Below are 27,979 nucleotides of genomic sequence, written 5' to 3'. Positions count from 1 at the left end.
TTTTCAACTGCTACTTAAGACATCAAATAACCAAACTGAAATAATAATCATTCAACATAGCATTACTGAAAGAAAATTTAAAAAGAAGGTTTAAAAACTCAACTAATTGTACAATTCAAATCTTATTATATATAGGTGTTTTAGCTTCCAAACTAAAAGGAATGTGTAAATTAATATAAGCATTATGCATAACAATGAGTTTTTCACAAAAAATGAAGTCATTAATAAAGCCCCCACCTCCATGCTTATTTACCTGTCTACTTATAATTTTGTCTTCTAGGCTGTCCCACACTAGTCTGAGCTCTGAGAGAGGGTCTTGAACAGTGTGCTTGTCACTCTCTTGTGTTGCCTTCTTTAGCAATAGCTCTGCCTGATGGTTCAGTCTTTCCATTTCTATCTGCTGCTGATAAGCTTCTGTTTTAAATTGCTATTGTAAATAGAAAAAGAATAGAAATAAATGAAACACAAATAATGATTATAGAATCATAGAATGATTCTATGCTCTAGCTCTTGTGGTTGTGATGGTGATAATGCTATAAAATTCAAATGCAATTATTCTTGAAAGGAAGGGAAAGCAAATTTTCTTTAGCAGAACACCCTCATTAACACACAATTGGTGCAACAATCTGAATGCACCTTGTGTACATATGTTCTGAACAATGTAAGGTCAATTGAAATTACATCATAAAATATATAAAACAGCCTGCTCACAGCCAACAAAATTTACAAGTGAGCAACAAAACCAAAAACCTTCTCTGATCTTAACATATCTCTATTTTTAAAACATGGCATAACAGCATCCCAACATCAGGAGCATATTTGGTCACAGATACTAATCCTTGCAGACAGGTTTCTAAGTTAGACTGGAATTTTGATTTTCACCGTAGTCATGTATTATCTGTGTAAGCATTTACACAAAGGCTCAAATGGCAGAAGCAAAGCTTTGGAGGCCTTCTCGCAGAGCCTCAAAGAAACTGTTCATGTTAGAAACCAGAAACTATAAATGTCATAGCAGAAGAATCCTGGACATCATAACTTCATAGCTTTTGAAAGAGAATGATTGATATTACAACTATTTTTGGGCTATCAGAAAAAATAAAATGTCTAGCCTAGACAAAATTTGAAATAGATTTTTAAATTAAGTGCATTTTAAAATGAAAAGTTTTCAATTAAATATTTTTATATTTTCATGCAAATTCTTCTTTACTAAAAATTGAAAATGAAAATTGCATTTTACTCTCAAAAAACATTACACAACACAGAAAAATAAAGACAATGGAAATATAAAGGAAACAAACTGCTAGTTCATACCTTAAGTTCCTCTGTTTGCTGCTTCACTGTCTCTAGATCTGTTCCAACTGGGGACATAGATGCTAACTTGCTGCCAGCAATGTCTACCCAGTCAAATAATGCCTGAAAATCACAGAATGATATTTAAGTGTGAGAAGAGAAATGTTGTTATTTTTTAAAGTTGTATTAAATAAAATATCAGAATTTTTCTTTTTTCCAGAGAAGGTATTGCTGTTCTCTTTCAAAGAAAATAACTTTCCCAGCAAAACCTAGGTTTCTTTGTAATATAATAGAACAAATACCCATGTTACAGTTACAGGAGTGTGAATTCTGCAAGATTGGACTTCTGTTAGCAGCAAGATTCTGCCAGAATCATTCATGCTGAGTAGCAATCTACCTCTTGTATTTAGCTTTCAGAGGATTCATAAAATGGCAGATTTTACTCAAGATTTTACTCTGTTCTACAATTGTTTGGAGTGAAAATGGAAGGTGGTGGATAACACACCTTAAATGAGGATTACAAATAAACTTCTTTTGGTGTAAGGAACATGGAACTATCTATTCAGCACATACTAGGAGGTAAAGGACCATAATTGAGACAGAATGAATCTCTATAGAATAATGCAGAGTGACTTTAAAAAAAAATATATAAATAAATGATGTCTCCCAGTTCTGATGCTTTGTGGGTATTCCTTTTGCTCCCAATACAATGCAGTACCTCAAGAATACCCTACATAGATTAAGAACACCTGCATCAATCTGAATAATTGCATAAGGGAAAAAACACCTCCAACTAGGCCCCTTTCCACCTGCCTGTTATCTGTGGAGACAGCATTTAGGAGAAATGCTTAGAGTAGAACTTTTTGGAGCTGCCCACTGCTCTCTGAAAAAGGAAAACCATGCCCAATGTGCTCAAGAGGGTGAGGTAGCTGCAGCTAACAATCTGTCCATAACACTTTCCATACTGTCCATTGAAATGAGTGTAAGACAGCACTCAAATACACTCTTTCACAAAGTAGCAGGGTTTGTAGGATGTGCCATATACAGTTATAGAAAGCACTGAAACCAAATGGTGATGATTCTAACTGTATAATCAATCTTTGCAGAGTAGGAACACAGGAGAATCCACAGTGATGGTGCACTGCAAAACAGGCATGCTGCATTACTATTAAGGAGTGGTCTGCTGCTTGATCTGCACCAAATATAGAACTGATCTCAGTGTCATATGAAATTCCAATTTTAAAGATTTAATGAACAAGGGAAGACAGTAATTCCACCAAGAAAAAAAAAACAACTACAAAAAGCCAGCAGCATATACAGAGAAAATACCATAGTTTCAAAGGATAGGTTGTGTTGGAAGAGACGTTTAAAGGTCATACAACTCCTCTTTTTTTAAACTTCATCAGTTCAAGGAAGCACAATGTACAAGATACCTTAAAACTGCTGGAATATTTGCCTACAGATTTAAAAAGGAATCATCTTCTAAACCATCATGATAGGATAAATTATACTAAGAATAATGGTTTAGCAACATCCTGTCAATAATATTTTTGTTTAAAATACTAATTTTACTTATAAATAAGGTGGAATAAAAGTCAAGTGCATTAACTGTCTTCTACTCAAAGAAAATAGCAGCAAGTGGGTATACAGACCTGAACTCTGTTCCTTTCAGACCACAAAGATGTGTCACAACTTTAAGCTGCCTTGACTATCACAAGAAAATGTGAGCAGAACTACTCTGAATGTGTGGTGCCAAAAAAACTCTACTCTTATCAACAAAGAAAGGGACATTAATTTTGACTCTAATCACAGTGTAATATATGGACATGAAGAAAACAACCCAACATACATATTCTTTAATGCAAAAAAATTCCAAACAAACCAACCCCAACCAATCTCGAGAAAAAAGCCCTAACTACTCAAGAAATTAGTCACTACAACCACAATGCAGTACTTGTCACCTACCTAATCACATAATACTTTTTACTAAAACCACATTAAATCCCATTGATCCAAGGTTGCGTTAAGTATATCACATCATCTTACCTGTAGTCCATCTTGGTATTGAACAGCTGCCTGCATAGCTTCCCCAAGTTTATCCACACGTTCTTTCCATGTTTTGTTTAATGCATCCCATGCAGAATTGAGCTGCAAGTAAGCACAATTTACTCCAACAAACAAAATAAGTATAACTAGTTCATATTTATTCCATATTAACACTCTTGTCCTCCCTATCACTGCATAACTAATTTCTTTCAGAATTCAGTAGAGGTTCTGGATTATAAAAGGTGTTAACTCCAATAGTGACTGATATTACAGTTAATGGAGGAAATACTACTAAATCATTTGGAGTTGCACCATCATAATAAAAGTAGCTTAAAAGAATCATACATTGCTGAACACTATCCAAACAGGATAGTCTCAGTTGTCTCACTTAGCATGAACAATACATAACCAAAATTCATTCTAGCATAACTTTTTGCAAGAAACAGTCACCTACAATATTAATCAGTGACTATTTTTAAAAAAACCTGTCTTTTACAAAAGCTCCAAACCATAAATCAATGAAATAAAACATTGTGTACTGTTCTAAGATTTATTCACTCAAAAGGCAAATCTTCATTTACCACAAAGGCTTCAGTGGTGTCTCACTTTTGTCACAAAATTATTATTTTCAAAATTGGCTGGGGTCATAGACAATATACCAATTTCAGCTGAGCAAGCTATCACGTAGCAGACCTAAGCATCTGCATTTCTCATACCTCATCTATACTCTTGTTGACAATAGGTTTGTCAGGCTCTCCACAAGCAGCTCTCAGCTCAGAGCCAAGGCTCACAACTGCTTCTAGTTCTTCTTGTAGTCCATCAATTTCTTCTTTAGCAGCCTACAAAGAAAAAAATAATACAACACTGCTAATATTACATTTAATAACCTATGTACAACTTGCTTTCAAGACAGAACACATCAGGATTCCACCATTGTTTTCCTTCCAGTCACTTGGACTTAAAAAATAAGCATCTCTTTGAGTGTCAGATGAAATCAGCTGACAACAGTCTAAATTGTAACAAGGGTTTATGATACCATTTTGCATGAGATGGAAAAAGTAAACAGGAAGTTTTAAATTAGATTTCTTTAATCAGAGTGTCTTCTTTGTCAGAGGTTATCATTCAACTTTCAAACATTTAACTATCAGTATAATTAATTACAGGCTTAGAGCATTCTACATGGAGCATAATACATTTGTCCACCTTTCATTTAGATGTTACGTACTACTCGAGGAATCTCAAGTATGTACAACTTTTAAAAGTCTGAGTGAGATGGTTATTATATACATGTTTACTAACAAATAAGGAAATGTAATGACAAGCACATGTTGCATGCTCATTGCAATTAAGCACTGATACATGTTATTAACTGTAGAGTCTTGTGATACCATTATTGTAAATTTCTACACAATTATCCCTCTTTTTACAAAATAATTTCTCCTCTGCATGCCACAAATAAAGTACTTCAAATCAAGAAAATAATTTCTACTGACCTCTGCAGCTTCTTGCTGTTGCTTGACTACAGATGGGTCAACTCCAGGTCCCTCCAGCTCTCGAATGAAGTCCTGAGTATCTTTAATAGTAGCTACAAGAGCCATATGATCACACCAAAACTTTTCAGCTAGTTCCATTACATCCAACAGTTTGGCCTCTCTTTCCTCAGTTAAGGTCTGGATGTCTTCCCAAATTAGGACCATTTGGTCTAGTTTATCTTGAACAGCTAAACAACAAAGGAACTAGATTACTACCTTGGCAAACAATTCTTGGTCATAAATCTCCCTACAGTTCTACAGCAGAAACATATGTGTACATTTTAAAATTTAGACTCTAAAATATTTCTTTGCAGGGCTCCTTATAATGTTAAGTGAAAACAAACACAACGGCCTTTAAAAATAAAATAAAGGTCATATCCACAATGAATTATTTTAAACAAATGTTTTGGTTTTATACATCTTAAGCAGCTTCTCCAGAAGAACATTCCCCAGATTAGAGGTCATCAGAAATGAAGAATTTTATATGCTGCAGCTTACTGCATTTCCACTACATGAAAATTTTCTCAGTCTATTACCTTTAGCAGACATATCCTTATCAGCGCCTTCTGAGCGAGCAATCATTTCCTCCCCTCTCTGTTTAAGTGTCTCATACACTGGCTGAAGTTTTTCCAGATCCACTGATACATTCTTATTTTCACTGATCTGCTCTTTTATCTTCTCAACCTCTGCCGAGATGGAAGGTGGCTGCCTCAGACGTTCCACTATGCGTTTCAGACTCTCGAGAGTTGGATTTATCTTGTCATGAAACTATGAGGGTGGTACAGGACAGTAAGAAATGGCAGACACATTAGAATAAATAAAAATAAAAAAAATATAAAAAAAAAAAAGCAAAACAACAAACTAAAAAATGGCATCTGAAATTATCTTGGGAAAAGGTACTTTGCATCTCTATCCAACTTATGTATGTGCAAATTGCAGTACCTCCCTCTAGGCTCTTTAATATCTAAATTACAAAAATAACCCTGTAAAATGGTAGGTTCTCTCAAATTCAAGAACTTTCCTATTAAGTTCAGGTTCACTCCTGAGACACTCCCTCTGAGAGTACTACACACATGGCAGAATCCAGTTACATTTAGCCCTGTGAAACTCATGTAGTTGGTAGCTTTAGAGAGCCATGGCTTTCTGACTTCATCATTTTAGACAGATTTGTACTTTATTATTAAAAACATACATTTTCCTGTTAGGACCAACATCCTGATATACGTACTACCTCCAGTTGAGGCTTTATGTGTAAGGTCATGCAAAAAGACATCTGTTAGTGGTCAGGAGGTGCAGTAAAGGTATGTTACTTTCTGCAACTAAAAGCACAGAACAGTGTATACTATATTCTTCTTTGTTTGAGCCCAGCTAGGTGCTCAGAAATGAAATTACAGCTGTGTTAAAGAGGTTCAGCCTTTGGGATAGGCTTTATTATATGCTTTTGAATTCACAGAGATTCCTAAATATCTTGCATCACCACACCCCTTTCAAATTAAAGAAATCTATAAATCACAGGTGCATTTAATGACTCTCCAAGATGTACAAAAAGTACTCCTGACAACACCTGGGAAAGATGCAAGAAAGAACACAGTAAAACAAGATTACCTTTTGTGAACAAATAGCTACATCCCTTCTATTCAAAGGATTATACACAGGCAATATAAATATGATTACGTTTTCCCACCATACAACCCACTTCAAATCTGACTCTATGACTAACATTACAGGCCTCAGTGTTTTTGTTAGAAGTGTGAATATCATACAAGCTAACAAAATGTGTTATGAAAGGAAAGTAGCTTTCCCACATTCAAGACTTCTGAGAAACTGATTGTGGCAACAATCAAACAACTGATTGTGGAAACCTAACAAAAGTGATAAAAACTGAAATTAATTTGGCAATATTTGCATCTAATTTTAGGACACACACTGCATTTTTAAGTTGCCCGTGCATTCAGTGGGCCTCCTTGTACAAACTTCAACAAATAAGACAAAGTGTTTTAGAACTTAAAAGGAAGAAAATGCAAGTCACTACAACCTCTCATTCTAGCTTCATACATTATGTCCTTCCTTTGATACACAGTGCAATTTAATATAATTTAAAACCTGAAGAGTTAAATAATTACTCTTCAAGGACTGTCTAGACAAACATTGACGTAAACATCATAGTAGAGAGATCTGATAATACATATTCACATATCTTCATAAAAAATATTTTATATAATTACATTCTATAGGCATTAGAATGCTTTGCTTTGCCATCTGTGTATACATTTAGGTATATAAAATTAACCATAAAGTATTGCATAAATAGTAATTTCTCAACATCTGATTATGTTCTAGGTGTTAGCAAAGAATGCATTTCTAATTCTTGCTTTCTGTACTTAGCCAGTACAACATGCTGATGTCTATCACATACAAAACAGGGACTCTAACACTAAGTATCTTGATTTTCAAATTGGCAGCTCCACATATGGGGAAGACTAAGCATTTATGACAAAGAAAAAGAGAGGATCTAAATAATCAGGCATATTTCAGAGGTGTGAATAAGGAAGGTGTTTAGAATGACTGAAAGTTTACACAGTAAATATATATATAATATGAAACATCTATAAACAGTTCAAAAGTAGGAAGATATCTGATGTCATTTAGTTTTGCCTCACATTCTTAAACTCAACTGCAGGGGCTAAGAATATGACATTAATTATAATGACCTGAAAAGATTACTTAAAATGTAGAATTGGTAAGGTCTTCAAGGTGCATTTCTTTATTTAGTATTTAAGACCTAAGCAGAATATAGTACTTAATTTCCAGGGAACAGAGAAAAAAGGGGAATTTCCTATAAAAACAGCAGTATAGAACAAAGCATTTTTATTCAGGTTTTTGTATGGGTTTATGTACAAAGTTTTACTGAGTTCTTTTCTGAATCTGGGGTAGAAGAAAAAGAATCTGTGTGAATTTAAAGACAATTAACCCATATTTAATAGTTATAAGAATTAACCAATACTTAACAGTTGCTAGAACACAACATTTGACAATACTCTACTGAAGTTCATTTCATTGGCTGATGAAGCTAGAATATGCAGCTTTTGTGGACTTGACCTGAGTTTCATACTGATGACATTGTGTGAAATCTAAGTTTCCCGGCAATACTTTTCTGTAACAGTTTCAGCACGTTTGTTACCTTCTTTGGAGTCTGCAGCAAAGAGCCAGTGCCACTACCACTGCTAAACTACCCACTAGTTCCACTGACAACTGTTAACTACAGCTGCTAATTTCTAGAAATAACTATACCCAAGTTAACTGATCAAAATTAATATTTGTTTACAGATGAAGCATCAGCTAGCAACAGACCAGTAAGATAAAACAAAAGTGAAAATAAAATCCCACATTTTTAGACCACTAGTTTTACTTCAAAGTTAAGCAGCTGTAACATTTTTCAGTGGCTGCAAAGTCATAATACTGACCAATATATAAAATTATAACTGCTCGAGATATAGAAAAATCAATACCATTAGCGGTGATATGAACATTCACAGACCATTAGGTTGAAAAATCCAGATGAAACAGTAGTTTAGTCTTGATATAACCATGTAAGATGACAATGTGTATTTTTCCATTGAATGAACCCAATTATACTTTAAACCTTAATTGATACCTGGGTACACTGAGAAATGGCTTCATCCAGTGCCAGTGCTCGCTTTTTGACATCTTCCTTAATTTTACTGTAAAGGGTGTCAGCTGCCACATATTTCTCTTGGATAGAAAAGCCTTCTCCTGGGCTCAGCTCCAGCAACTGAGGCCCAGTTTTGTTCATCTTATCTATATGAGGCTTGTGCTCAGCAATCAGCTCACGCAGTTGCTATAACAAATGAAACAACTTATCAGTTTCTTATGCTTGCACCACCACATTACAACTGTCCACACTTCCAACACATCCAGCTGGCAAGAAATTCCAAACAAATGCCTTTCGTCTTAATGTAAAGCAGAAATAAAGCTAATGACTGCTTTGCCAGTGATCATTCTTACTCCAACACAGAACTATCCAGGCATAAAACATCAGAACTAAAGACACACTGGAAACACTCTGGCAGGACATATGATTACAGGCAGAATGTAAAATGCTAATTATGCATATGATGCTAACAACAGACATTGCCCATCATATTTAGTACCTATAATGACAGAAAGGACAACGATATTCCAGACATGGGTGTAACGCCATCACATATATACTTTTCATGTTGATATTGGTCACATGCTGCAAAGCCTTTCATTGAAGAGCATCACAGAAAGAGGGACCAGCATTGCGAGAAAATTAATTGAAATTATGCTTGATTTAAGAACTGGAAACCAGCACAAGGGAGGGTCAAAAAAATCAGTGAAAAAGGCAAAAGGACAAGCAAGGGTCATCAGTAGAGACCTATCAACCCTGTTTATCCATCTTCACTTCAGGCCACAAGACCCTTCTGTCTTTATAACAGCACTATTATTTAACTTGCACAATGTTTAACAAGTAATTAGTAAGTGCATTATATTTGATCTCGGCTGTCTATTCTCTCTCATCATCCACCCCAGAAGCAAAAACTGTGCAGGGGCTTGTGGAAGTGAAATATCACAAGGTGTCTTCCAAGTTGTCGGAGGATTTCAGATTTTTCTTGCTTGCACCCATAGAACTGAGAAAAGGGAAAGGGTTTTGTTTGTGTGAGTAGCCCCATCCTTTCCTCCATCCCTAAATTTTATTTACTTTCTCATTCCTCTCTTTTCAGAAAAGTCCTAGTCTTGTGAGGCACCGTCCCTCTCAGTGCTGTGAACTCCATGTGTTTCTATCCAATAGCTCCAGTGCAGGAACATGAGAAGTACATCCACTGCTCCTTCCAGCTGAGAGTTTGTTTAAATTAATGAAGACCCAGAAAAGAGCCTGTATCAGTCTCAGTGTAAATAAGTTCTCCTCTCTTTACTACAGTCCTTCCCTTAAAAAGGAATCCAGATGCTGGCTTTCTTCCTTGCTCCTCCCCAGAAGAGGAGACATTGAGGAGACTGAAAGTGACACAACTCTTCAGTCCCCCAGTGACAAAACAAATTAAAATAACCCCCCAACCCCCTAATTGTACTATTTATTTTGAATGTAACTTAATTTCTACACCCTGCCACAAGAAAAAAAAAATGTTGATTAGCTTAGAAGAGGAAAAGGAGATTTTAAGAACAGTCTGAAAATTTTTAGAAAATAATTTTGTATGGTTTACTTTTGAGCACAAAGAGATGACCTGACACAAGGCCACAAGAGTGCACATTTCTGGGTCTAAACCTTATGCTAATACTCTGCCAACAGCTCATTTCAAACCAAACTAACTGCATGTTACTCACATAGAATCAAGTCTAAAGTCTATGAATTCCACAACTTGGAACAAAGATAGTCATCAGTAAATACATCAGAACAGAAACATTAGGTTCTCATTCACATTTGAGAGCTACCTTTTTTCTTCTTCTTCTTTTTAACAGAACAACAAATTATTTGGTCTTCTCCATGATCTACTATTGGATAAACAATTCTAGCAAACAAGTGTTTCAGAGCAGATTACGTGTTAAAAGTGCCTGACATTAATCTTCTATTTAACAAACAAATCTCAGCTAATGGCATAGCCTGGGGAAAATGCAAAAATAGAAACTCATCTGAAAGGCTTCTCATAGAAGGAGCATGATTAAAGTACATGAGGAACAATCCTGCAAGTAAAGCAAGCATGATATGGTTCACAGTGACTAATCAAGGTAGTTTGTAAAGCTTATGTTATGTAGCTAGTCTTAACAGAACATGTTTGTTCATTCTGGACCTAATAGGAAGACAAATGAGTGAACCTGGTGTTTACCAGTACATAAGAGTGGCACATTTCATTAGCTGGTCTCAAAGTAAACAAGACTTTGAAGCCAGGGCTCATGCTATCTATCTTGAGTCACTTAATGGAGGCAGCTAAAATTAAAAAAACAAAAAACAAAAAATAAACATTAGTTACTCCATGCTTAGCAGGGAGAAACAGGTATCTCCAGTGGCCATGCAGGTTTTGCATCTGCCAAAACATGCAGGTTCTTAACCTCAGTGGGATGCATCTGATTCCATGTGATACTAGCAGTCACCTATGAAACACCTCAATTTTTATCCAAACTGATTTATAGCCATACAGTGGCCAGTCTACAACATCACCTCTATTTTGTGATGCTATGGTAAACAATTATTTATTTTAATTATTACACAATAAACATTCTTGACATGATAAATTACTATGGGACTGGTAGCCAAGCAATCAATTCTTGGCCCTCTAATTGCTCATCTTCCTTACTCAGCTAAGTTTAGTTTCAATGTTACCAACAAAACAAAAGCCAGATTTTTAATACATGCATAAGATCAGCATATGTCCAGATCTGTACAGACTGTACCCCCCTTTTGTTTCTGGCTCAACATCCCATATCTTTCTGTTTCTGTTTTGGTTTGTTCCAATACTGGCATTAATAGGTACTTTTAAATATACACCTTAACTAATAACTAATAACTTTTATGTATTCAATTCTCTCAATACAATGGCAATCGTTACCCTTTAGCCCTCTTTTATGCTTATACATTACTTGCTACCATCCCCAGAGATCTTGCTTACATGTACAGTTTGGTAAACAGTAGAGAAATTACTGAAAATGTATATAATTTTTATTATTATTTTAATTTTTTTTTCAACAGAAGAATATCTCTTTCAGTTTTAAGAATTTTGCAGAGTACTCCACAGTTATAAGCAAAACACTTCCTAATATTTAACACTTTATTTTTCAAAACTGGCAAAATGCTTACCCTGTGTTCTTCTTGTTGCTGCTTTAAGGTTTCATATTCAAGGGCTGGTGCAGGAAGCTGAGAGATGATCATTTCTGTTTCAGTTAACCATGGCCAAAGCTCTTCATAAGTCTCCCAGAACTGGTTAACTAGGGACTGAGCCCGTTCCAGCTGGAGGTTTCTCTCTGAGTTCATTTGACAGACTTGATCATATTTCTGTAATAGGCTTTCAATCTTTTTCTGTAAAATAATATTAATTTTAAAAAAGTATGTTTTTCCATGTGTCTCTTACCTTAATTTCCAAACATTCTTTGATAATTTTAGCATCAATTCATGGTGAATAAAATTTCAATTTTGATGTTTCTACAGTATCACTGTTTAAGGTGGACAGAATCAACAAAGAGGGATACCAGACTTTGACAGAGTACTTGCAAAATAATTAGAATACATTTAACAATCCTGATATTTACAAATGACACTTTATTCATAGGGCTTCTAGTCAAGCTGCAAATGATTTGACTACAGATCTTAGCCCAACTTCCTTACTGCAGACATCTTCAGTGACACTTGGCAGAAACTAAGTTTTCCACAGCATTTCTGAATCAAAGCAAGAGGAAAAATACACAAAATCTGTTGGATGTTTAATTTAGTTTGGTGTTTTTCTGGGGGGGGGGGGGGGGGAAGAGGGTTCTTTTCCATTCTGGCAAGATAATAGGATATATTGTTGCGACTGTCATTTACAGACTTGCAACAGAAACTACAAAACACTATTTTCCAGGTTAGCATGCATTACCTAAAGAGAATGTATTACCATTAATAACACAGATAATAGTGATAGAACTATAAGGCTATTTTTAGTAGTAGCATTACTAATTTCAGTAATAACATTACTAATTTAATGTATTTGGGCATGTAATAATAAATGAAAGTATCAACTAGCTATATTTTTCCTGTGGAAAACTGCCCATGTTATCATGTTTATGAAATATTATATATGACAATGCACAGAAATCCAAGCCTTGGAAAAACTTCATATAAGCAAGACATTGAATATGAAGAAGCTTTTTTTTTTTCCCTTTTGGCAGAACAAGCTATCCTTTCATTTGTTATGTCTTGCATGTAAATTAAGTACAGAGATGCTATCCAGAGGACAGAACATAACCTTAACACACAGCTATACAGTACTTTTGACAAATAAAAATATTTAGTAGAGACTTACACAAAACTGCTCTGCCTTATGACTACAGCTTCACAGGCAGAACACCTCATGCATTTTAAATATACTTAAGATCAAATAAAATTTATTCAGAGATCCTGCAGCAGAGCACAATTACTGAAACTTTGTTTTTTATGGATTCAAAGGACTGAATCTACACAATATATCCAGCCTCACTGTAATTTAGCAAAAAATCCCAATCCCACAACTAATCCTTCCTAAATGCCAACATGAAAAATCCTTCTCTACATGTTTGCAGCCCTGACATTGGGCCGTTTGTGTGTAATAAACAAAGTCATAAGAATGCCTTTCATGGGCTGTGACAGGATGCAATAATCTTGGCAAGCAAGGTCTACATGGAAATCAGCAGAAATGAAAGTAAAGGCTGACACTGAGGTGCAGAGCCATTGAATTCAGAACAGAAATGCTCACGCCCACAGCACCACTGACCCAAAAGAACTCAGAAGATAAACTGCCAGATTCCACACATCAACCTAGATGACTAACACCTCTTTACTCCAGTCATCTATAGGCTAAAATACTATTTACTATGGATGAAGATGATAAATGGAGCTCCAAATTAGTGTCAGGCAAAGAAGCAAGTACACAGCTTTTGTTCTTTTAACATCCTGAAGGACAACAGCATTTCCTCTAGCACTACAATCCTCAGACAGGAAGTGACTGTAATTAATGCTTTTTCATTTGTATTTTTATAAAGACACAATAGGAATCCTTCTACTTGTATATTGTCTGCATATCTACTGCTGTAGCTGCAATTTAAGGAACTTTACCTTCATCATCTGTTTCTCTTCTTCAGCGCATGACTTCATAATCTTATCCCCAGATTTAACAAGTTCATCTATAGTATCTTTGTGCCTTAAAATCTCCATGGTAAAAGCCTTGAAATACAATAAAAGTTGGTAAGAATAATATTTTTTTTAAAAAGTATTTGGAGAAAAAGCTGGTTTTGAAATGCATTCATTATGATTGGATTGAAAATTAAATCATGCCAGTACATTCTCTAGATGGAGAGTGTACCGGCCAATAATTAACATGACAGTTGGAAATGCATTTCTTTTACCTTTTGAACTTGCAGCTGAGCAGTGGTCTGGTCTTGCTCAAGCCTAATATCACCCAGAGACATCAGTTTCTTTTCTGTTTCTGCAATCCAGGCAAATTCAGCATCAGCTGCTTGATCAAACTAAGTGAGGGAGACAAGAATTAGTTCAGCAGTTCTACAGATATGAAATTAGAACAACAGTTTCAAAAATTTTAAGGAAAATTAAACAGTGTATTTTTGAATTTTCAGAAAGATAGCTATTAAATTTCCATTGAGATTTTTATAGAAATTAAATACAATGCCCAAAATGGTTCTGAGGAATTTTAATACAAGCAGCTTAATTCATAAGCATGACAAAGCAACAGAAGCAAATACTTTTTTCCAAAGCCTACAGCTCTCTAACAGTTATAAGGGAATAAAAAAGGATTATAATCTCAGAGTTTTAACTAGACTGCTTGTTTTCATTTTATTCTACTTTTAAATGTCTTTTCCATCTCTGTGTTTATTATTACTGCTAGTGTTACAATTATCCTGAGACACAGTTGTTAGATGTTGCCCTATTAATCTGAAGAGCTGCTTTGGTATTAAATGATCAAGGCAAAACAATCACAGTTCAGCAAAGTTAGTGCAAAAACCTCACAGAATTTAGAGAAGACAGGATTTCATCCAGATCTAGGACTCAGATTAAATGCAAAATTCTTTTTTTTTTTTTTTGAGCATTTGGATACAGCCAGTCCTTTTTCTTCTTTCTGACTTTTAGATTAACTTCTGACTACAATAGTCAACATTTAAGTGTTTCAGAAATTTCCTAAAAGCACTAATATAATGAAATTAGTTTCTTACTAATTTGCAAAGAAAGGCATGAAAAGAAGAATGTGGGAATCTAAGTCTTCTGAAATGTGAGAGCAAATTAAAAAAAAAACAAAAAACAAAAAACAAAAGCAATACATTCTCTCTTCAGAACAAGTTTATAGGCACACATTTTAGCACGCACATGTAGCAGTACTCAACCAGGGTAACTTTGAGCCTAAGCCATAGAGAAATATTAGATGGGATGTATCAGATGCACATTGTAGAAATTATATAGAAACATATCTAGAAACTAAATAAGAATTTAGTTGCTAAATTCATTAAAACTCTGCCCCCTTTCCAAAATTACCTGAACTGTAATATAGCCCCGTGTTACTGTGAAAATTGTCAGGATGTTTTAGGTCAGAACCTGCTACTTGTGTTGTTGATGCCACACACTTTCCCCAGAAATCTTCTTCTGAACACTCTCAGTCCCACTTGTCTTTAAAATATGATGTGCCTTTAAACTTAAATATGATGGGTCTTTAAAATACGATGTGCCTTTACACTTGCTTTTATGGCTGTAGTCCATAACAACCCTGCTCCTTAATATAATTGGAATTCACTTTAGTCACTAACACAGGCTTGTCTTAATGGTTCATCATGAGTCCCACAAATTGAAAGAAATAATCCTGAGATTTCATTCTTTGTGAGTCAAGTCTTCTTCAGCATTTATAATCCACTTGTTACATGAAAGAGCAGAACATTCTTTTTCAGTATATGTCATTTCTCATTTAAAGTTACAGAAAGTAAGATTTGTCCTAAACATTGTGACATCCTACTAGAAAGGTATGTTCTGAAATAATCAGTACTGTAAACACTAGCATGAATCACATGCACCAGGGCTAGTTAAATCCTGGCTTTAGGAAGTACAGTTCACAATCAAGGCCTTCAGATGTCCATCTATTTACGACTGAAAGGGAGAAGATGATTTCAAATGAGTTAGATGCACAAACTAACTGCAGTGTGACTTCCTGATACCAAATATTAATGGGTATGTAAGTAACTAAGGAAATATTTCATGGAAATAACAAAATCAAGGCATGGCACTGAAACTTCTAAGTTAAATAGTAATGAGGAAGGGAAAACTCTAAACTCAATTTGCTAAAGGTATAGGATTTCCAATTCATGATGCTTAAAAACAACATTAAGGAATAAAAAGCATAAAATTGGCACTCTCTGCATCCAAAATTTGAATTGTTTTCTTCCCATTACACATGGCAGTTACTTATGAGCCCTCAGCTACACTTGGAGTCACTATAAAATCATCTACTTAATACCCATCCATTTTAACCAAGCATAGTTCACTGTGGTACATTTTCTTCTGATCAGGAATGATTGACTTCTGAATATGATGATGCTGTGATTTTCTCCATGAATGCTTTCTAAAGCACTCTCTAAGGCTGCTTTAGAGTGAAGAACAGGTAGAATATGACCTTGTGTTTCTATATAGGACTCCTTCACTAGAGGACCTCATCAAGGCCTTCAGGCTTGAGAAATAAAGACTAAACCATGCAGCTGAATTTATTATCAGCCTGAGACCATTTTGCCCAGGTAGTTAAAAACCCTGGACATTGCATTTGTCTATTATTCTTCCAGCTTCCATTCACAATATGAAGCTATTCTGCTTAATCATCTGTGTTTCTTGCTGCATTCCTCAACTTGGTCCAGGAACGTCTCACAAGAAACCCACACTTACTCCTACCAAAGCCTTGTACTCTCAGCAGCTTTGTCCTTCAGCCAAAACTTAAGAGTATAGGCACTTCAACAAGTTGCCACAGGGCAAACTTCTTCAAAAATGCTTTTATTTTGCATAGCTGAATGGGAAGTATCTTATCCTTTACTGGAAGCACATTAAGCCACCCAAAATTTATCACAGGGACATGGTGTATAGGAGTTTATTGTGATGATGTGCTGAAGTAGAGGTTAGGGGTATGCAGGATTAGAGTGCAACATGGCCTTGCAACATAAGCTAGTGGAATAAAGGCGCTGGACTTTTCATATCTGGACCTGAAACTGATCAACTTATGCTAGACGATGCAGCATACTCATGGAATTCAGAAAATCTGAAGGAGAGCCAATAATATAATCTCCTATCTCACTCATTATCACTCATTAAAAAAATAAAATAAAAATCACCCTTCACTTTTGAGGATTAGGTTAATGAGATGAGAAAATATTAATTATCAAAACTCTTAAAAAGAAACTTGTAGTTATTTTTAGGCTCACTTAGAAGAAAATCTGATTTACTGCCTCTTTTAGTCAGCTTTTAGCAAATTTTGAAATTATCACATGCTTTCTCCTTGTCCTCTTACAAGTGTTTAAGTGAACTATACAGCAAAAGGAGAAATCTCCAATATTTGTATGCCTGAACTGGACAACTGTGTTTCCACAATGCATTTATAAGGTGGCTTAAATACGAGACTATTTAGTAACAAAATTAGAGCCCAGTTCTCAAAGTGCATCCACATATACTTCTGTGCATGTATAGAAACTTCCACATATTAAATAACTCAGGTTTTGCACCCCAGGAACAAAAGTATTGAGGATATTAATAAAAGGATTTAGGATATTAATAAAAATGCAAAATAAAAAATATTTAAATCCTCCCTACTTGTTTAAGCAAACAAGGTCATCCAGCTTTTAATGGTCTAATGTGCAGAGGAGATAAACAATTGGCAGATGCTAAAAGGCATGGCCAACCTAGCAATATCAGTGTCATCTCCAGAAAAGGTGGCTCAAGATCTTGGACCATATTTTACTTAACACATGATGCACAAAAGATGTGGGCCATTCAGTTTTTAAGCAAACTCTGACCTAAGGAGCCACAGGTTACTAACAGCAATTTTAGCTAAAATATTGGTGTTTGCATCAACAAAAAGGGTGACAACTACAGCAAAGTACAGATTAACAGATTTTTGGCATTCATATTTTAACACTGGAATCCCATTTCAAATGGGCCTTTTGCTGCTCAAACATAACAAACTTTTGGCAACATTATTGAAGGACAGCTTTTGTTGAAGTACACACATCCAGAGACTGTTACTGTCCAAAGAACAGTTTTCAGTACCTGCTGGGATCTCAGGAAGGCAGCATCGATCTCATCCACCTTCTGAGAGATCGTGTCACTCACTAATCTGTAACGTTCATTGTCCTCCGTTATCATCTTGTCCAGCCCCTCTCTGGCCCTCCATGGCACCAGCTCCAGGAAGGCACTGCCAACTTCATTCAGAGTGTCCACTAAGCCTTTGTTGTTCTTTGCTTCTTTTTTCAGCTCCTGTAAAAGGCCATTTAAAACAATTAAACCATTTAAACATGGCAGTATATGAATGCAAAATATACAGTTTGCAGTTTTTTCATTCTTTCAAATACTGCATGAAATGCTTTCCACACAAATCAAAGGGATAAATTAGAATACTTATTTTCAGCTAAACTGCATTAGCTTTTTGGTACTGTAAGTTGTTTGTCAAAAAGGTAAGTAATTCTTAAGAAAATTTTCCACAAAATCTAACCTAAATATATTTCTCCATTCAGTATGATTGAAAATTTTCTAAGAATTGTTAGTACTTCGTGAAGCATCAAAAAAAATAAAACTAATGGATGGTTCTGAACTGCAGCTCCATAAGTAATTAAATAATCAGCAAATGAAATCGGCATGCAATATAGCAAAATATGATGAATTAAAATTATTCCTGCAATAATTCTAAATTATTGGATTAAATTTCAAGCACATATTCACATAAAGGAACAAGCTTTTACCTGTATAGAACTTCCCATCTATTAAAGAAATTTAATAGAAATTTTTTAATCTTCTACCGTCAAAATTTTCTATACCATGCAGCTTACAGTGCATTTTTTTTAATAGATCTTGTTAAACAAAATTAGTAATATATGTTTAAAATGCTGACATTTTACAGGATTTTATCCATGCCACAGCTAAAGAACTAAAATAACTTTGTTTGACAGCTTATGAAGTTTCCCAGTCTTAGGTAGCTCCTTGAATAAAACAAAAATGTTGTTCTTCTCTTGTGCTAAAATAAACCTCAGCCCAACTTCATAAGTGATTATAACAGATGACTCTGGAAAAAGTTTGATTCTTAACTACTGTTACACTTATTCAAATGATCTGATGCCAAAATTAGTTATTAAAAAATTTATTTCATATCAAGCATGAATTAACACAAAACCTCACCAAATCACAGAATAGCAAATGATTTCCAGGTTCTAAAACGTACTTTTTGTCTTTCTTGTATTTGGCTTAATTCTTCACCCTTTGGTATTTGAGTTTCATATGAGAGTAACTCCATCTCTACTTCATCAAGCCATTTGCAGAGTTCCTCATGAGTTGAGTGCAGTTGGCCTGCAAGCTGCAGAGCCTGCTCTAAAGTCTTGGATACATCAGAACTTAATTTTGTAATATCTTTGTATCTCGCTTTAATGCCTTCCAGTTTATCTTGAACAATTACAACTTCATCACCTAAAATATGAAAAGAATGTTATCTCCCATAATGACAAATATTAAAAAAAAAAAAATCAAAACCACCACAACAACAAAAAAACTAAAATCCCAAACTCTACATATTACAGAAATTTCAGTATTTAATTTATAATATAACCCAAGCAAAGTGACAAGGCCAATCCTCAACTGTTGTAAATTATCCTACCATAAATAAAACCCACAGAGGTACAAACTTTACTTCAGTTCAGGATCAGTCCTGCTGTCTTTTTTCTGCTTTACTGAACTATTACAAATTAAGGAGTTAAATCCATTTTTAAACAGAAATGTTCTTATGTAAAAAATCCACCCTTAAATTCACAATACTTCTTATAAAGGCCAAATAAAAGATATAAAAGTGTTACTGAAAATGTAAAGAACAAAAAAAATTCTACATATTAACTAGACTTTCAATTACAGTAGATTTTGACATCACAATTCACCCTCATTGCTGTCCATTTGAAACAAAACTCAAAAGGCTAAAAGAAAAACAATGCATTGAAATTTATTAGCCATAATATTAGAAATGTTCAGATTTCATCACAGAATATGTGTAATCTCAAAGTTTGGAACAGAAAAGGATAATACCACCCTGCACAAACATATGTATATCTCAAAGGGTTCAAGAACTTTGTAAGTACAGGAAAATATGGACAGATGCTGATCTACAGCACAGACACACTGTGTATAACTGGAATGCAACTCTTCCCACAGAATTAGCTCCCATGGCTGAAGCTTTCCCCTTGCAGTAATAGGTAGTCTAATATCTTGTTCATCTGTGGATGCCTGCAGGGAATTTACTGTGTCCACTGCCAAACAGCCCTCCATTATGAGTAATGTCCATAACTCACTATTAGGAATGGAATGCAGGTTCACTAGAATAATTTTCCACTAAAAATAATAAAAGGATTCAAGGGCTAAATTCTCTACAGGCAAAAAAAGGCCTTTTGCTCACTTACATTAAAAGTAAAATTGGCCCCAAAAGATAGCCTAGGTTGACCTCAAGCCTTATTAAAATAAACAACTATGATTGCTTTAACCAGTAAATATGAACCATATTTACAAGCTTCACTTTAATTTTCTTAGGCAAGTACAAGGAAAAAAAGTATGACAAATTATAGTTTTATGGAAGTTCTCACCTGTTGTTTGCTTGAGAAGCTCTAACCCATTCTGTATAGCCAAATCAACATTTTGTTTTCTAAGAAGAATCTCTTCCTGAAGATCCTATGAATAAAGGTCATTTATGTTAGCACAGACCTAAAAAAATATATTATTTTTATTTAGAATAAGCATACTGACATTTTAAACAAAACATATTAATGAAAATAAATGATGTATGGGGATATAAATCAAATTAAAAACATGAATTAAATAAGAAATGAACAGAAATCAAAATACCAGTAATTCAGAGTGCTGTTTCTCAAGCAATTCTGTGTTGCAATCTTGGACTGACAATTTGTTCAGTTTATCATGGATTTCATTCAGCCAGTTCATCAATTCAACTTCGTCCTCCCCAAAAATCTGAGCATTGCTGAAAGCTTGCCGGAGAAGTTCAGATCTGCTGTTGCTCTTCTCTTGAATTTCAATGTATCGTGCCTGAGCAGAATCTAGCTTTTCCTGCACCATATCTTTATCTTCCCTGGAGCTCATAGTCTTTAGAGACTGACCAGCACTAATGGCCTGATGTAAACTCTTATTGTGAGCTAGGACATCATCTTCTAGGGCCTATATTTTATGTTAAATAATGAAGAATAATGGAAAAGAAAATCAGAAAAACGTAAAATAAATTTAAGTGGAACTCAATAAAAATTTAACAAAAAAGGACATATTGCCAACATAAAGGTATAAAACTTAAATTACAAGGGGAAAAAAATGAAACGGTATGGTAAAATGAGTACAGTGCAACAGATTTACCAGTTTCATTGTGGTTTACAGAAGATCTAAAAAGTATGACCAAAGCAAGTGAGTGGTTTGTATCTTACTTTATGCTGAGAAATCTGCTGCTGCAGTTTGGAGGCCTGTGTTCCAATGGGTTCTGCATTTGCAAGCCTCTTCTCTGTGGTTGTCAGCCACTCCACCAGTGGCTCCAGAGCTTCATGGAACTGCTGCGCTACCACCGAGATGCCTTCCAGCTGACGGTTCCTATCAATGCACCCAGGAATGGTTATCTTTTGTGATGAAGTGAGTGTCAAACAGTTTTAATAAACAAAAAAATCCCTTGAATCCTCTGCAAAACACTCCAGAAATAATTCAATCTCATTGTAGCAACCAGTCACCAAATGAAACAGACATGATACTTAATGAAAAGCAAGGTAAAGTAAAAATCAAATAAAATTACAAACAAACAAATACCTCCAAGGCTAATATACCAGTTTTGAAAATAAAAATAATATAACTTTATTCATATACTGTTTGCTAAAAATAATGTAGCACTCAATTCAGCAAAACATTGTTTGGCTGAATACCCAGTTAAGATGGTTTTCAAGTTTCCAGCTGTCTTAAAGCATAAAGTTACATTCCCTTGACTATTATACATGTTTCAAAGTTAGGCAAAAGCTTTACTGAACCAGAACATACTGTCATGCTTCCTCAGTGTTGTAAAATATCTTTAAACATTTTTTTCAATGATGACAACAGAATTATTTGGTTCTAAATTTGTCTTTCTTGTCCTGGATAATAGCTCTCAATGAAGCTAGTGAGACAACATTAATAAAGCACAGAGACTTGATCCCTAAAAACAGAAAAGCAGTGACTAAAACATTTCTGGTTCAGATTATTACATGTCAGAGAAGACTCTTGATTACAGCAAAGTTTTCTCTACAAGCAGTGCTGAACAGATGTCATTCAAGACTTTTAGATGAGATTTGTTCTATGTGAAAACATCACAGTAATGTCTTTCAAATAAGGATCTCATTCCAGATAAAAGCTACATTTATATGTATTTTCCAAGGCTTATAAACAAAGCAGCTTGACATACTAAGCCATGGAACACTCTGTGAGGTACTCTACATAGTTTTCAGAATCATCCTCAAATTCCTTCTTCATTTCTAGAGACCAGCCAAAGAACAATGGAGACAAGCTTGTAGCTAATAATGGCTTGGGAAGAGCTGAAATTTCATTTGTAATTAGATATCACTAGACTGGGAGGATATTATTAAATTAAACATGACATGAACATTTACCCCAGCTAATGAGTCAGATTCCTTCAATAAAAAAGAAGAAGGAAAAAAAAAAAAGGAAATAATGGTCTATTAGTGGTTGCCTAATAAAATAATCCTATTATTAGTATGAGGTAACAAAACAGGTTCAGCTAAAGAGAGGCTACCAGAAGGAGCAGAAGACAGCAGAAGTGAGGTTAGCTCAATGCTACTTTAGGTACCAACACAACCATTTGTTCTTCACTGTAAAGTTTCACTGTGCACTTTAAATTTTTCTTCAACTTTCCAAGTCCTCTCTTACTCTCAATTATAGGCCTTTTTCCAAGCTGTCTCATGCAGTCTTCTCTCTGCTCTGAAAAATACTGTCCTTCTCAAATCCTCACCCAGAAAACTTGTTCAGTAACTCTTTCAACACAGATTTCTTCAAAGACACTTTACAGTTCATAACTGTACAGGTATCTTATACATTGACAAGAACTCATAGATGTAAGTCTGTGTTTATACAGATACTGTGTGCATGGATTTTGTTTGATTTTGTTCAATTGGAACTTGAAGTGGACCTCAATGCCTTTTAAGAGATAGGGTTTTCTGTGTTGCTAGAATAAATATCTGTATCTATATTACGTTAAAGGTCCTTTTTTTCTTGAAAATCAAGAGAGCTCAGTACTTGGCACGCATCTGCAATTTACATTACAATGACCTCTGAGTTGCAGAAACTAATTATGTAGATGATACCCAAAAACAAAAAAAAAAGAAAAGGAAAAAAAAAAAGAAAGAATTGAGTGCCGCTTTGTAGCAATTCGGAACTTTGAAGTTCCAACAGAATATCATTATTATTTGTTAGGTTTAAAATTTGCACTTGATTCTATTATAAAACTTGTGCTTGCCTCAAAACACTTGCAATTCTAATTAATTAACAGAGATAAAATATTCAGAAGGTGCAGTTAATCCTAGTAGATTGTCACATTTAAAGAGCTTTTGGTCTCTTCAGGTCACTTTTCTCCAGTTTTCCCTCAGAGGACCCATTATATCACCATGAAGACACAAAGACATAATGCAAGCAAAAGCATGATCATACTTTACAATATGGAGTTCCACATGCTGCTTCTAAACATCTATCACATGCTATATCTACATTTTTCAAGTCCATGAAAGAATTTCAAGTACCTTGTTTCAGCTTTACTGAGCAAGGCATCCCATCGACTGTCCAGGAAACTCAACTGTTTCAAGATTTTCACTCTATCAGCAGGCTCCGCTGACTCCGCAATTTTCTCCCCTTCGCGCTTGATTGCCTCAACAGTCGGCTTGCGGTCATCCAGCAGCCTCTGCAGAAGCTGCAGAGAGAGCAATCAACCAGGTTATCAAGAAATATTGCAATAATGCAAATGTAACAACAGCAGACTTCTTGAAAAGCTGTTAAAAAAAAAAAACAAACTAAAACTAAACCACAATGCCTGTATTGTGATAAAAATGTGAACAAAGCTAATCAAAGAGGTGCACGTAACACACACATCAACCCTGACCAACGCAGGCTCATTTTAGTTTCTCAGTTGCTTTCCTAAGAACACTGGAGTTTCATGAAGCCCAAACAACAACCCTGGTTTCTCTGAGGTAAGGATGTGTGGCAGCCCAAAAAGTGAACGCACAGAGGACAAAGTTCTACATAAAACCCTTGAGGGAATCCAGCTATTTAAAATTAAGTTACATGTTATAGGAACATTATGGGAAAACTGCATGCCCTGCCAGATTTGGCATCACAGAGGTAATTCGGATACACAGAGAGATGGGAAAATGGATACTAAAACTATTGTATAATCAACTCATCACTTATGTGAGATACAATTGAGTTCACCAATCTAGTGTAGTACATTAACTCCTCTGTGAAGAATAAAATGTGCCTCTGTCTGCAATCCTCCCTTCTTCCATTCCCTAGGTGCCTTTGGTAACGTTAACATTTTGCCACTGCAGGTATTCCAGGACAGCAGCCTGTATTGGCCATAAATTTATATTAAATCCTTGGGTGTCAGTGGGCCACACAGTCCAACTGCATGAATTGTATGTTTTATCAGCTTTTTTCTATAACCACTATTAAAATATGCCAAAGTTGATGACACTGATAAAGTTTCTACATTAGCACAGGCCACTTCCCAATGGGATTCCAACTAATTACCAAAAATGATCACATGAAGATCAAGAGCCAAGTTTTAAGTCCATAATCTGCAATCTTATTTTGGTAGTACTAGAGTGAAAATTTGCTAGGTTTTATTTCCTGCCTTTCAAATGGCCAAATACTGGATTTTCTACTTTATTTTTCCAATGGATCTTTAACATCCTTTCCAGATAATGTTAATAAACTGGAGCTCAGACTGCACAGTATCACTCTGTCTTATATCAAAGATGAGCACGTTTCCTAACCCTGGACATAGTATTGAGTTTTGAACAGATGGCTCCTTTAAACACCTCAGCACACTCCAGTGTAATAAAATACACTTGAACAGATATTATGATTTGCCAAAGACTGGGAATTTATTCTCATTGATCCAGTGGAAGGAGAGAGATTCTGAAACCATTTCACTTACCTTCTGTTCTTGTATTTGAGCCTTGACAACTTTGAATTCAGCAGATGGTGGTTTCTGATTAGCCACAAGATCTTCTGTATCAATGAGCCAGCTAAGCAGAGATTCAAGGGCATCCTGAAATCTCCCACAGTGGAGGAGAGCTTCCTGCAATTGCGCAGCACGCTGGGCAACCTGAAAAAACAGTAGAGGATGTCACCTATTCATTTTATTTCTGCGAAATAATTAGTCAAAATCTGTAGAACTCTGTCAATATCACTAATAAATACTCTTGTTTTGTAACTATTCATAACAGCAGAATGTCACAATTCAGCATGAATCTGGATTCATTAACTGGGGCTGGAGACCCATGAATGAACAATGAAAAGAACAGACTAACTCCCAGTAAATCAGCCTGCTCTAGTAATTCCTTACAAGTTACTACTGCTTTATATAGCCACAGTATTATTAAATATACTGACAGGATGTTTGCATTTCAGATGGTCTTTATTTTTCTTATAGAAAGAATGAGCCAGGATTTCAAAGTAGCAGCTGTTAATAAATCCCAATAATGCCATCAGTGAGAAATAAAAATAGGAAAGGAGAAGGCAAATATGTGAACCTCAGGTGTATTTGGTTCTGCTGCATCACTCTTTCAGGAAGAGAGCAGAAGATGAGCACCATTTTTACTCCCCACCCTTTCCATTCCCAACAGCAGCTACTGCTGAAGGAAGACTTCTGAAAAGTACAGAAAAACATCTACAGCCATTTTTTCAAATCAGTTACTTTCTGATGCCTCAAGCAAAACAATCTTTAAAGTGTTGTAAAGTCACACAAAGCTGGGCTATACCATTGCTCTGTGCAGGTACAACAGTGTACATGAGCAAATAGAACAAACTGGAAAAAAACATGCAAACAATGACTGAAAGTGGGAATGGATCTCCAGGGATCCCCTCCAACCCCAACCATTTCATGATTCTGTGAGTCTTTCCTGAATAAAAACCCAGAACAGACCTACAGAAAGTTTGGCAAAACCTTATAAATGACAGCAACGTCTCTGGCTATTAACAATATAAAACTTATCCTTCAAATTACAAAGAAAGTAATTGTGTAAAGCAAATACAATTCATATTCTTAGTGAATATTTAATTTCCTGTATTTTGAAAGACATCAGCAAGCAAATAACCAGAAGGCAGAACACAACAAAAGCAGGATAGTATACAAGATAATAACCTTCTTATTAAGAGTCTTCCATCGGGTGTTGACATCTTCAAGGTCACGTTCAAGGTTTTCTGTGTTGGTACTTTTAGCAGCACTCTGAATAAGGCCCTGACCCAACCAATTTACTTCCTGTTGTTTTACTTGTAAGGGTTCAATTTCTTCTTTCTGGAATACCTGCAGTTGAAACCCAAGATAGACATGAAACATGGTAACTTCTGTCATAAAATGCACATGGTGTTTACATGACAGTATACAACAAAAACATTACTTAAAACTGGTGTCTAGAAGAAAGGAAGCCATTCCTTGTCAGGACCTTCCTAAAAAAGCATTAATAAATCTAAACAGAATAGGCTCAATCTAAACAGAGTAAATTCAATACATCACAGAAGGGGAAATGACATACATTTCCATTAGTAGCTTTAGATAGGAAGGAAAGGGACAGAGAAAAAGAGAAGTGGTGAAAGTTTAGGGGGTTGAAAAAATAAAACTTCTGATATAGAAGGGGAAAAAAAGACTGGACAAACTCATCTGTTTAATTATTTATGTATAAAATATAACAAAAAATGGCACAGACCAAGAGAGACAAGTGGGCATTTTTTCCAAATTAGGACTAAAGCCAAAGTTTTAAGTCAAAGAAACAGTGAAGGAAGATATTTTAAAATCTGTTTAGGAGAATGGTAACAAGTCAGGAAGCACTACAGATGCTGTTGAAACGGTATCCCGGCAGGCACCCAGGGAAATGGGCTTTCATTCAAAGGATACTCTTGCTAATTGCCAAGGCTTTACCGTACCCAACTGCACTTTGAGCAGTTTTGTGTTTGCTTTATTTTACTCCTGCAGGTATTTAGGCTTTTCCAGAGCCAGATTATTACCATTAGCAACAGCAATGTAAATCTCCATTTGTATTCAGCAGCATTAAGCTGCACTGACACAAGTGTCAGTGAGATCAGAAAATGGCCCGAAGCCCCTGAATTAATTACACAGGCTAGTGAAAAATAACCAATGAATAAACAATGCTAAAGAATGCTCAACTTTTGACCCTAAATCCTTCAATTTCTATAGCAGCATTCAGTAACAGCTCTGGTGTACACTTTGTGTATTCAAAGCAACCTTTCTCAGCATCCTGAAAAGCAGAGATCACTCTTAATGTACCAGCAGCTCTCCTCTCTTGCACCAAACACACTGTGGCAAGTGATTGCTTTTAAAGCTGCAGACCTCAGGTGGCTGAGCACACTTCCACCAGCTTGACAAGTTAATCTAGCAGCTACTGCAAACACACTAAACATGAGGGACGAAATAAATTAAGCATCCCTAAGAGATTTGTTCCTACAGACAAAAAAAAAAAAAAAAAAAAAACCAAAAAAAACACAAAAAACAAAAAACCCCCACAAACAAACAACAAAAAAAAAAAAACACCAAAAACTCCTAAGACTGTGGTTACATGAAAACTGAAAAACTGAGAGTGTGCAATGAGTTGGCTGCTCCTAAAAGAAGGAAAATGCATGTGTTTTTCTTGACTGTAGGGTAAGGAGGAGGCAGAATAATATTTCAACACTGAATCAATAAAAAATTCTTCTTTTATGGGCTATAATCTCATCGTTTGAGAACAACATCCTACCACAGAGAGGACTGATCTACATAATCTGCCCTTTAAAAATGCACACATTCTTTGTGGAGAGAAGCTTAAAATAAATTACAATTATTGCTGAGGCTAAAGTTTACCAGAACAACTTAGCAACAAAGCTT

The 27,979-nt window shown here is 35.3% G+C and overlaps 1 protein-coding gene across 6 annotated transcripts in view; it reads right to left on the bottom strand.

Annotated features, from left to right (window-relative positions):
- Positions 1-27,979, bottom strand: part of DST (dystonin) — a 283,474-nt gene that overhangs the window by 38,916 nt on the left and 216,579 nt on the right. For 5 of the 6 annotated variants that reach the window (XM_031504425.2, XM_021551192.3, XM_021551193.3 and 2 more), the window contains 18 exons: positions 26,246-26,407; positions 25,037-25,207; positions 23,625-23,791; positions 21,282-21,441; positions 20,698-21,024; positions 20,439-20,523; positions 19,040-19,281; positions 17,875-18,081; positions 13,977-14,096; positions 13,687-13,794; positions 11,701-11,919; positions 8,524-8,727; positions 5,405-5,636; positions 4,830-5,056; positions 4,053-4,175; positions 3,337-3,438; positions 1,312-1,413; positions 254-427 (listed from right to left, as the gene is read on the bottom strand). In XM_031504425.2, coding sequence (XP_031360285.2) covers positions 254-427; positions 1,312-1,413; positions 3,337-3,438; positions 4,053-4,175; positions 4,830-5,056; positions 5,405-5,636; positions 8,524-8,727; positions 11,701-11,919; positions 13,687-13,794; positions 13,977-14,096; positions 17,875-18,081; positions 19,040-19,281; positions 20,439-20,523; positions 20,698-21,024; positions 21,282-21,441; positions 23,625-23,791; positions 25,037-25,207; positions 26,246-26,407 — 3,132 coding nt within the window. The remainder of the gene's footprint in view (positions 1-253; positions 428-1,311; positions 1,414-3,336; positions 3,439-4,052; positions 4,176-4,829; positions 5,057-5,404; positions 5,637-8,523; positions 8,728-11,700; positions 11,920-13,686; positions 13,795-13,976; positions 14,097-17,874; positions 18,082-19,039; positions 19,282-20,438; positions 20,524-20,697; positions 21,025-21,281; positions 21,442-23,624; positions 23,792-25,036; positions 25,208-26,245; positions 26,408-27,979) is intronic. The other variant, XM_021551195.3, reaches the window with a different exon arrangement.

This window comes from Lonchura striata, chromosome 3 (genome assembly GCF_046129695.1).
Source record: "Lonchura striata isolate bLonStr1 chromosome 3, bLonStr1.mat, whole genome shotgun sequence".
Classification (NCBI taxonomy): domain Eukaryota; kingdom Metazoa; phylum Chordata; class Aves; order Passeriformes; family Estrildidae; genus Lonchura; species Lonchura striata.
The sequence above is the reverse complement of the archived record's forward strand: the minus strand, read 5'-3'. Positions and strand labels throughout refer to the sequence as shown.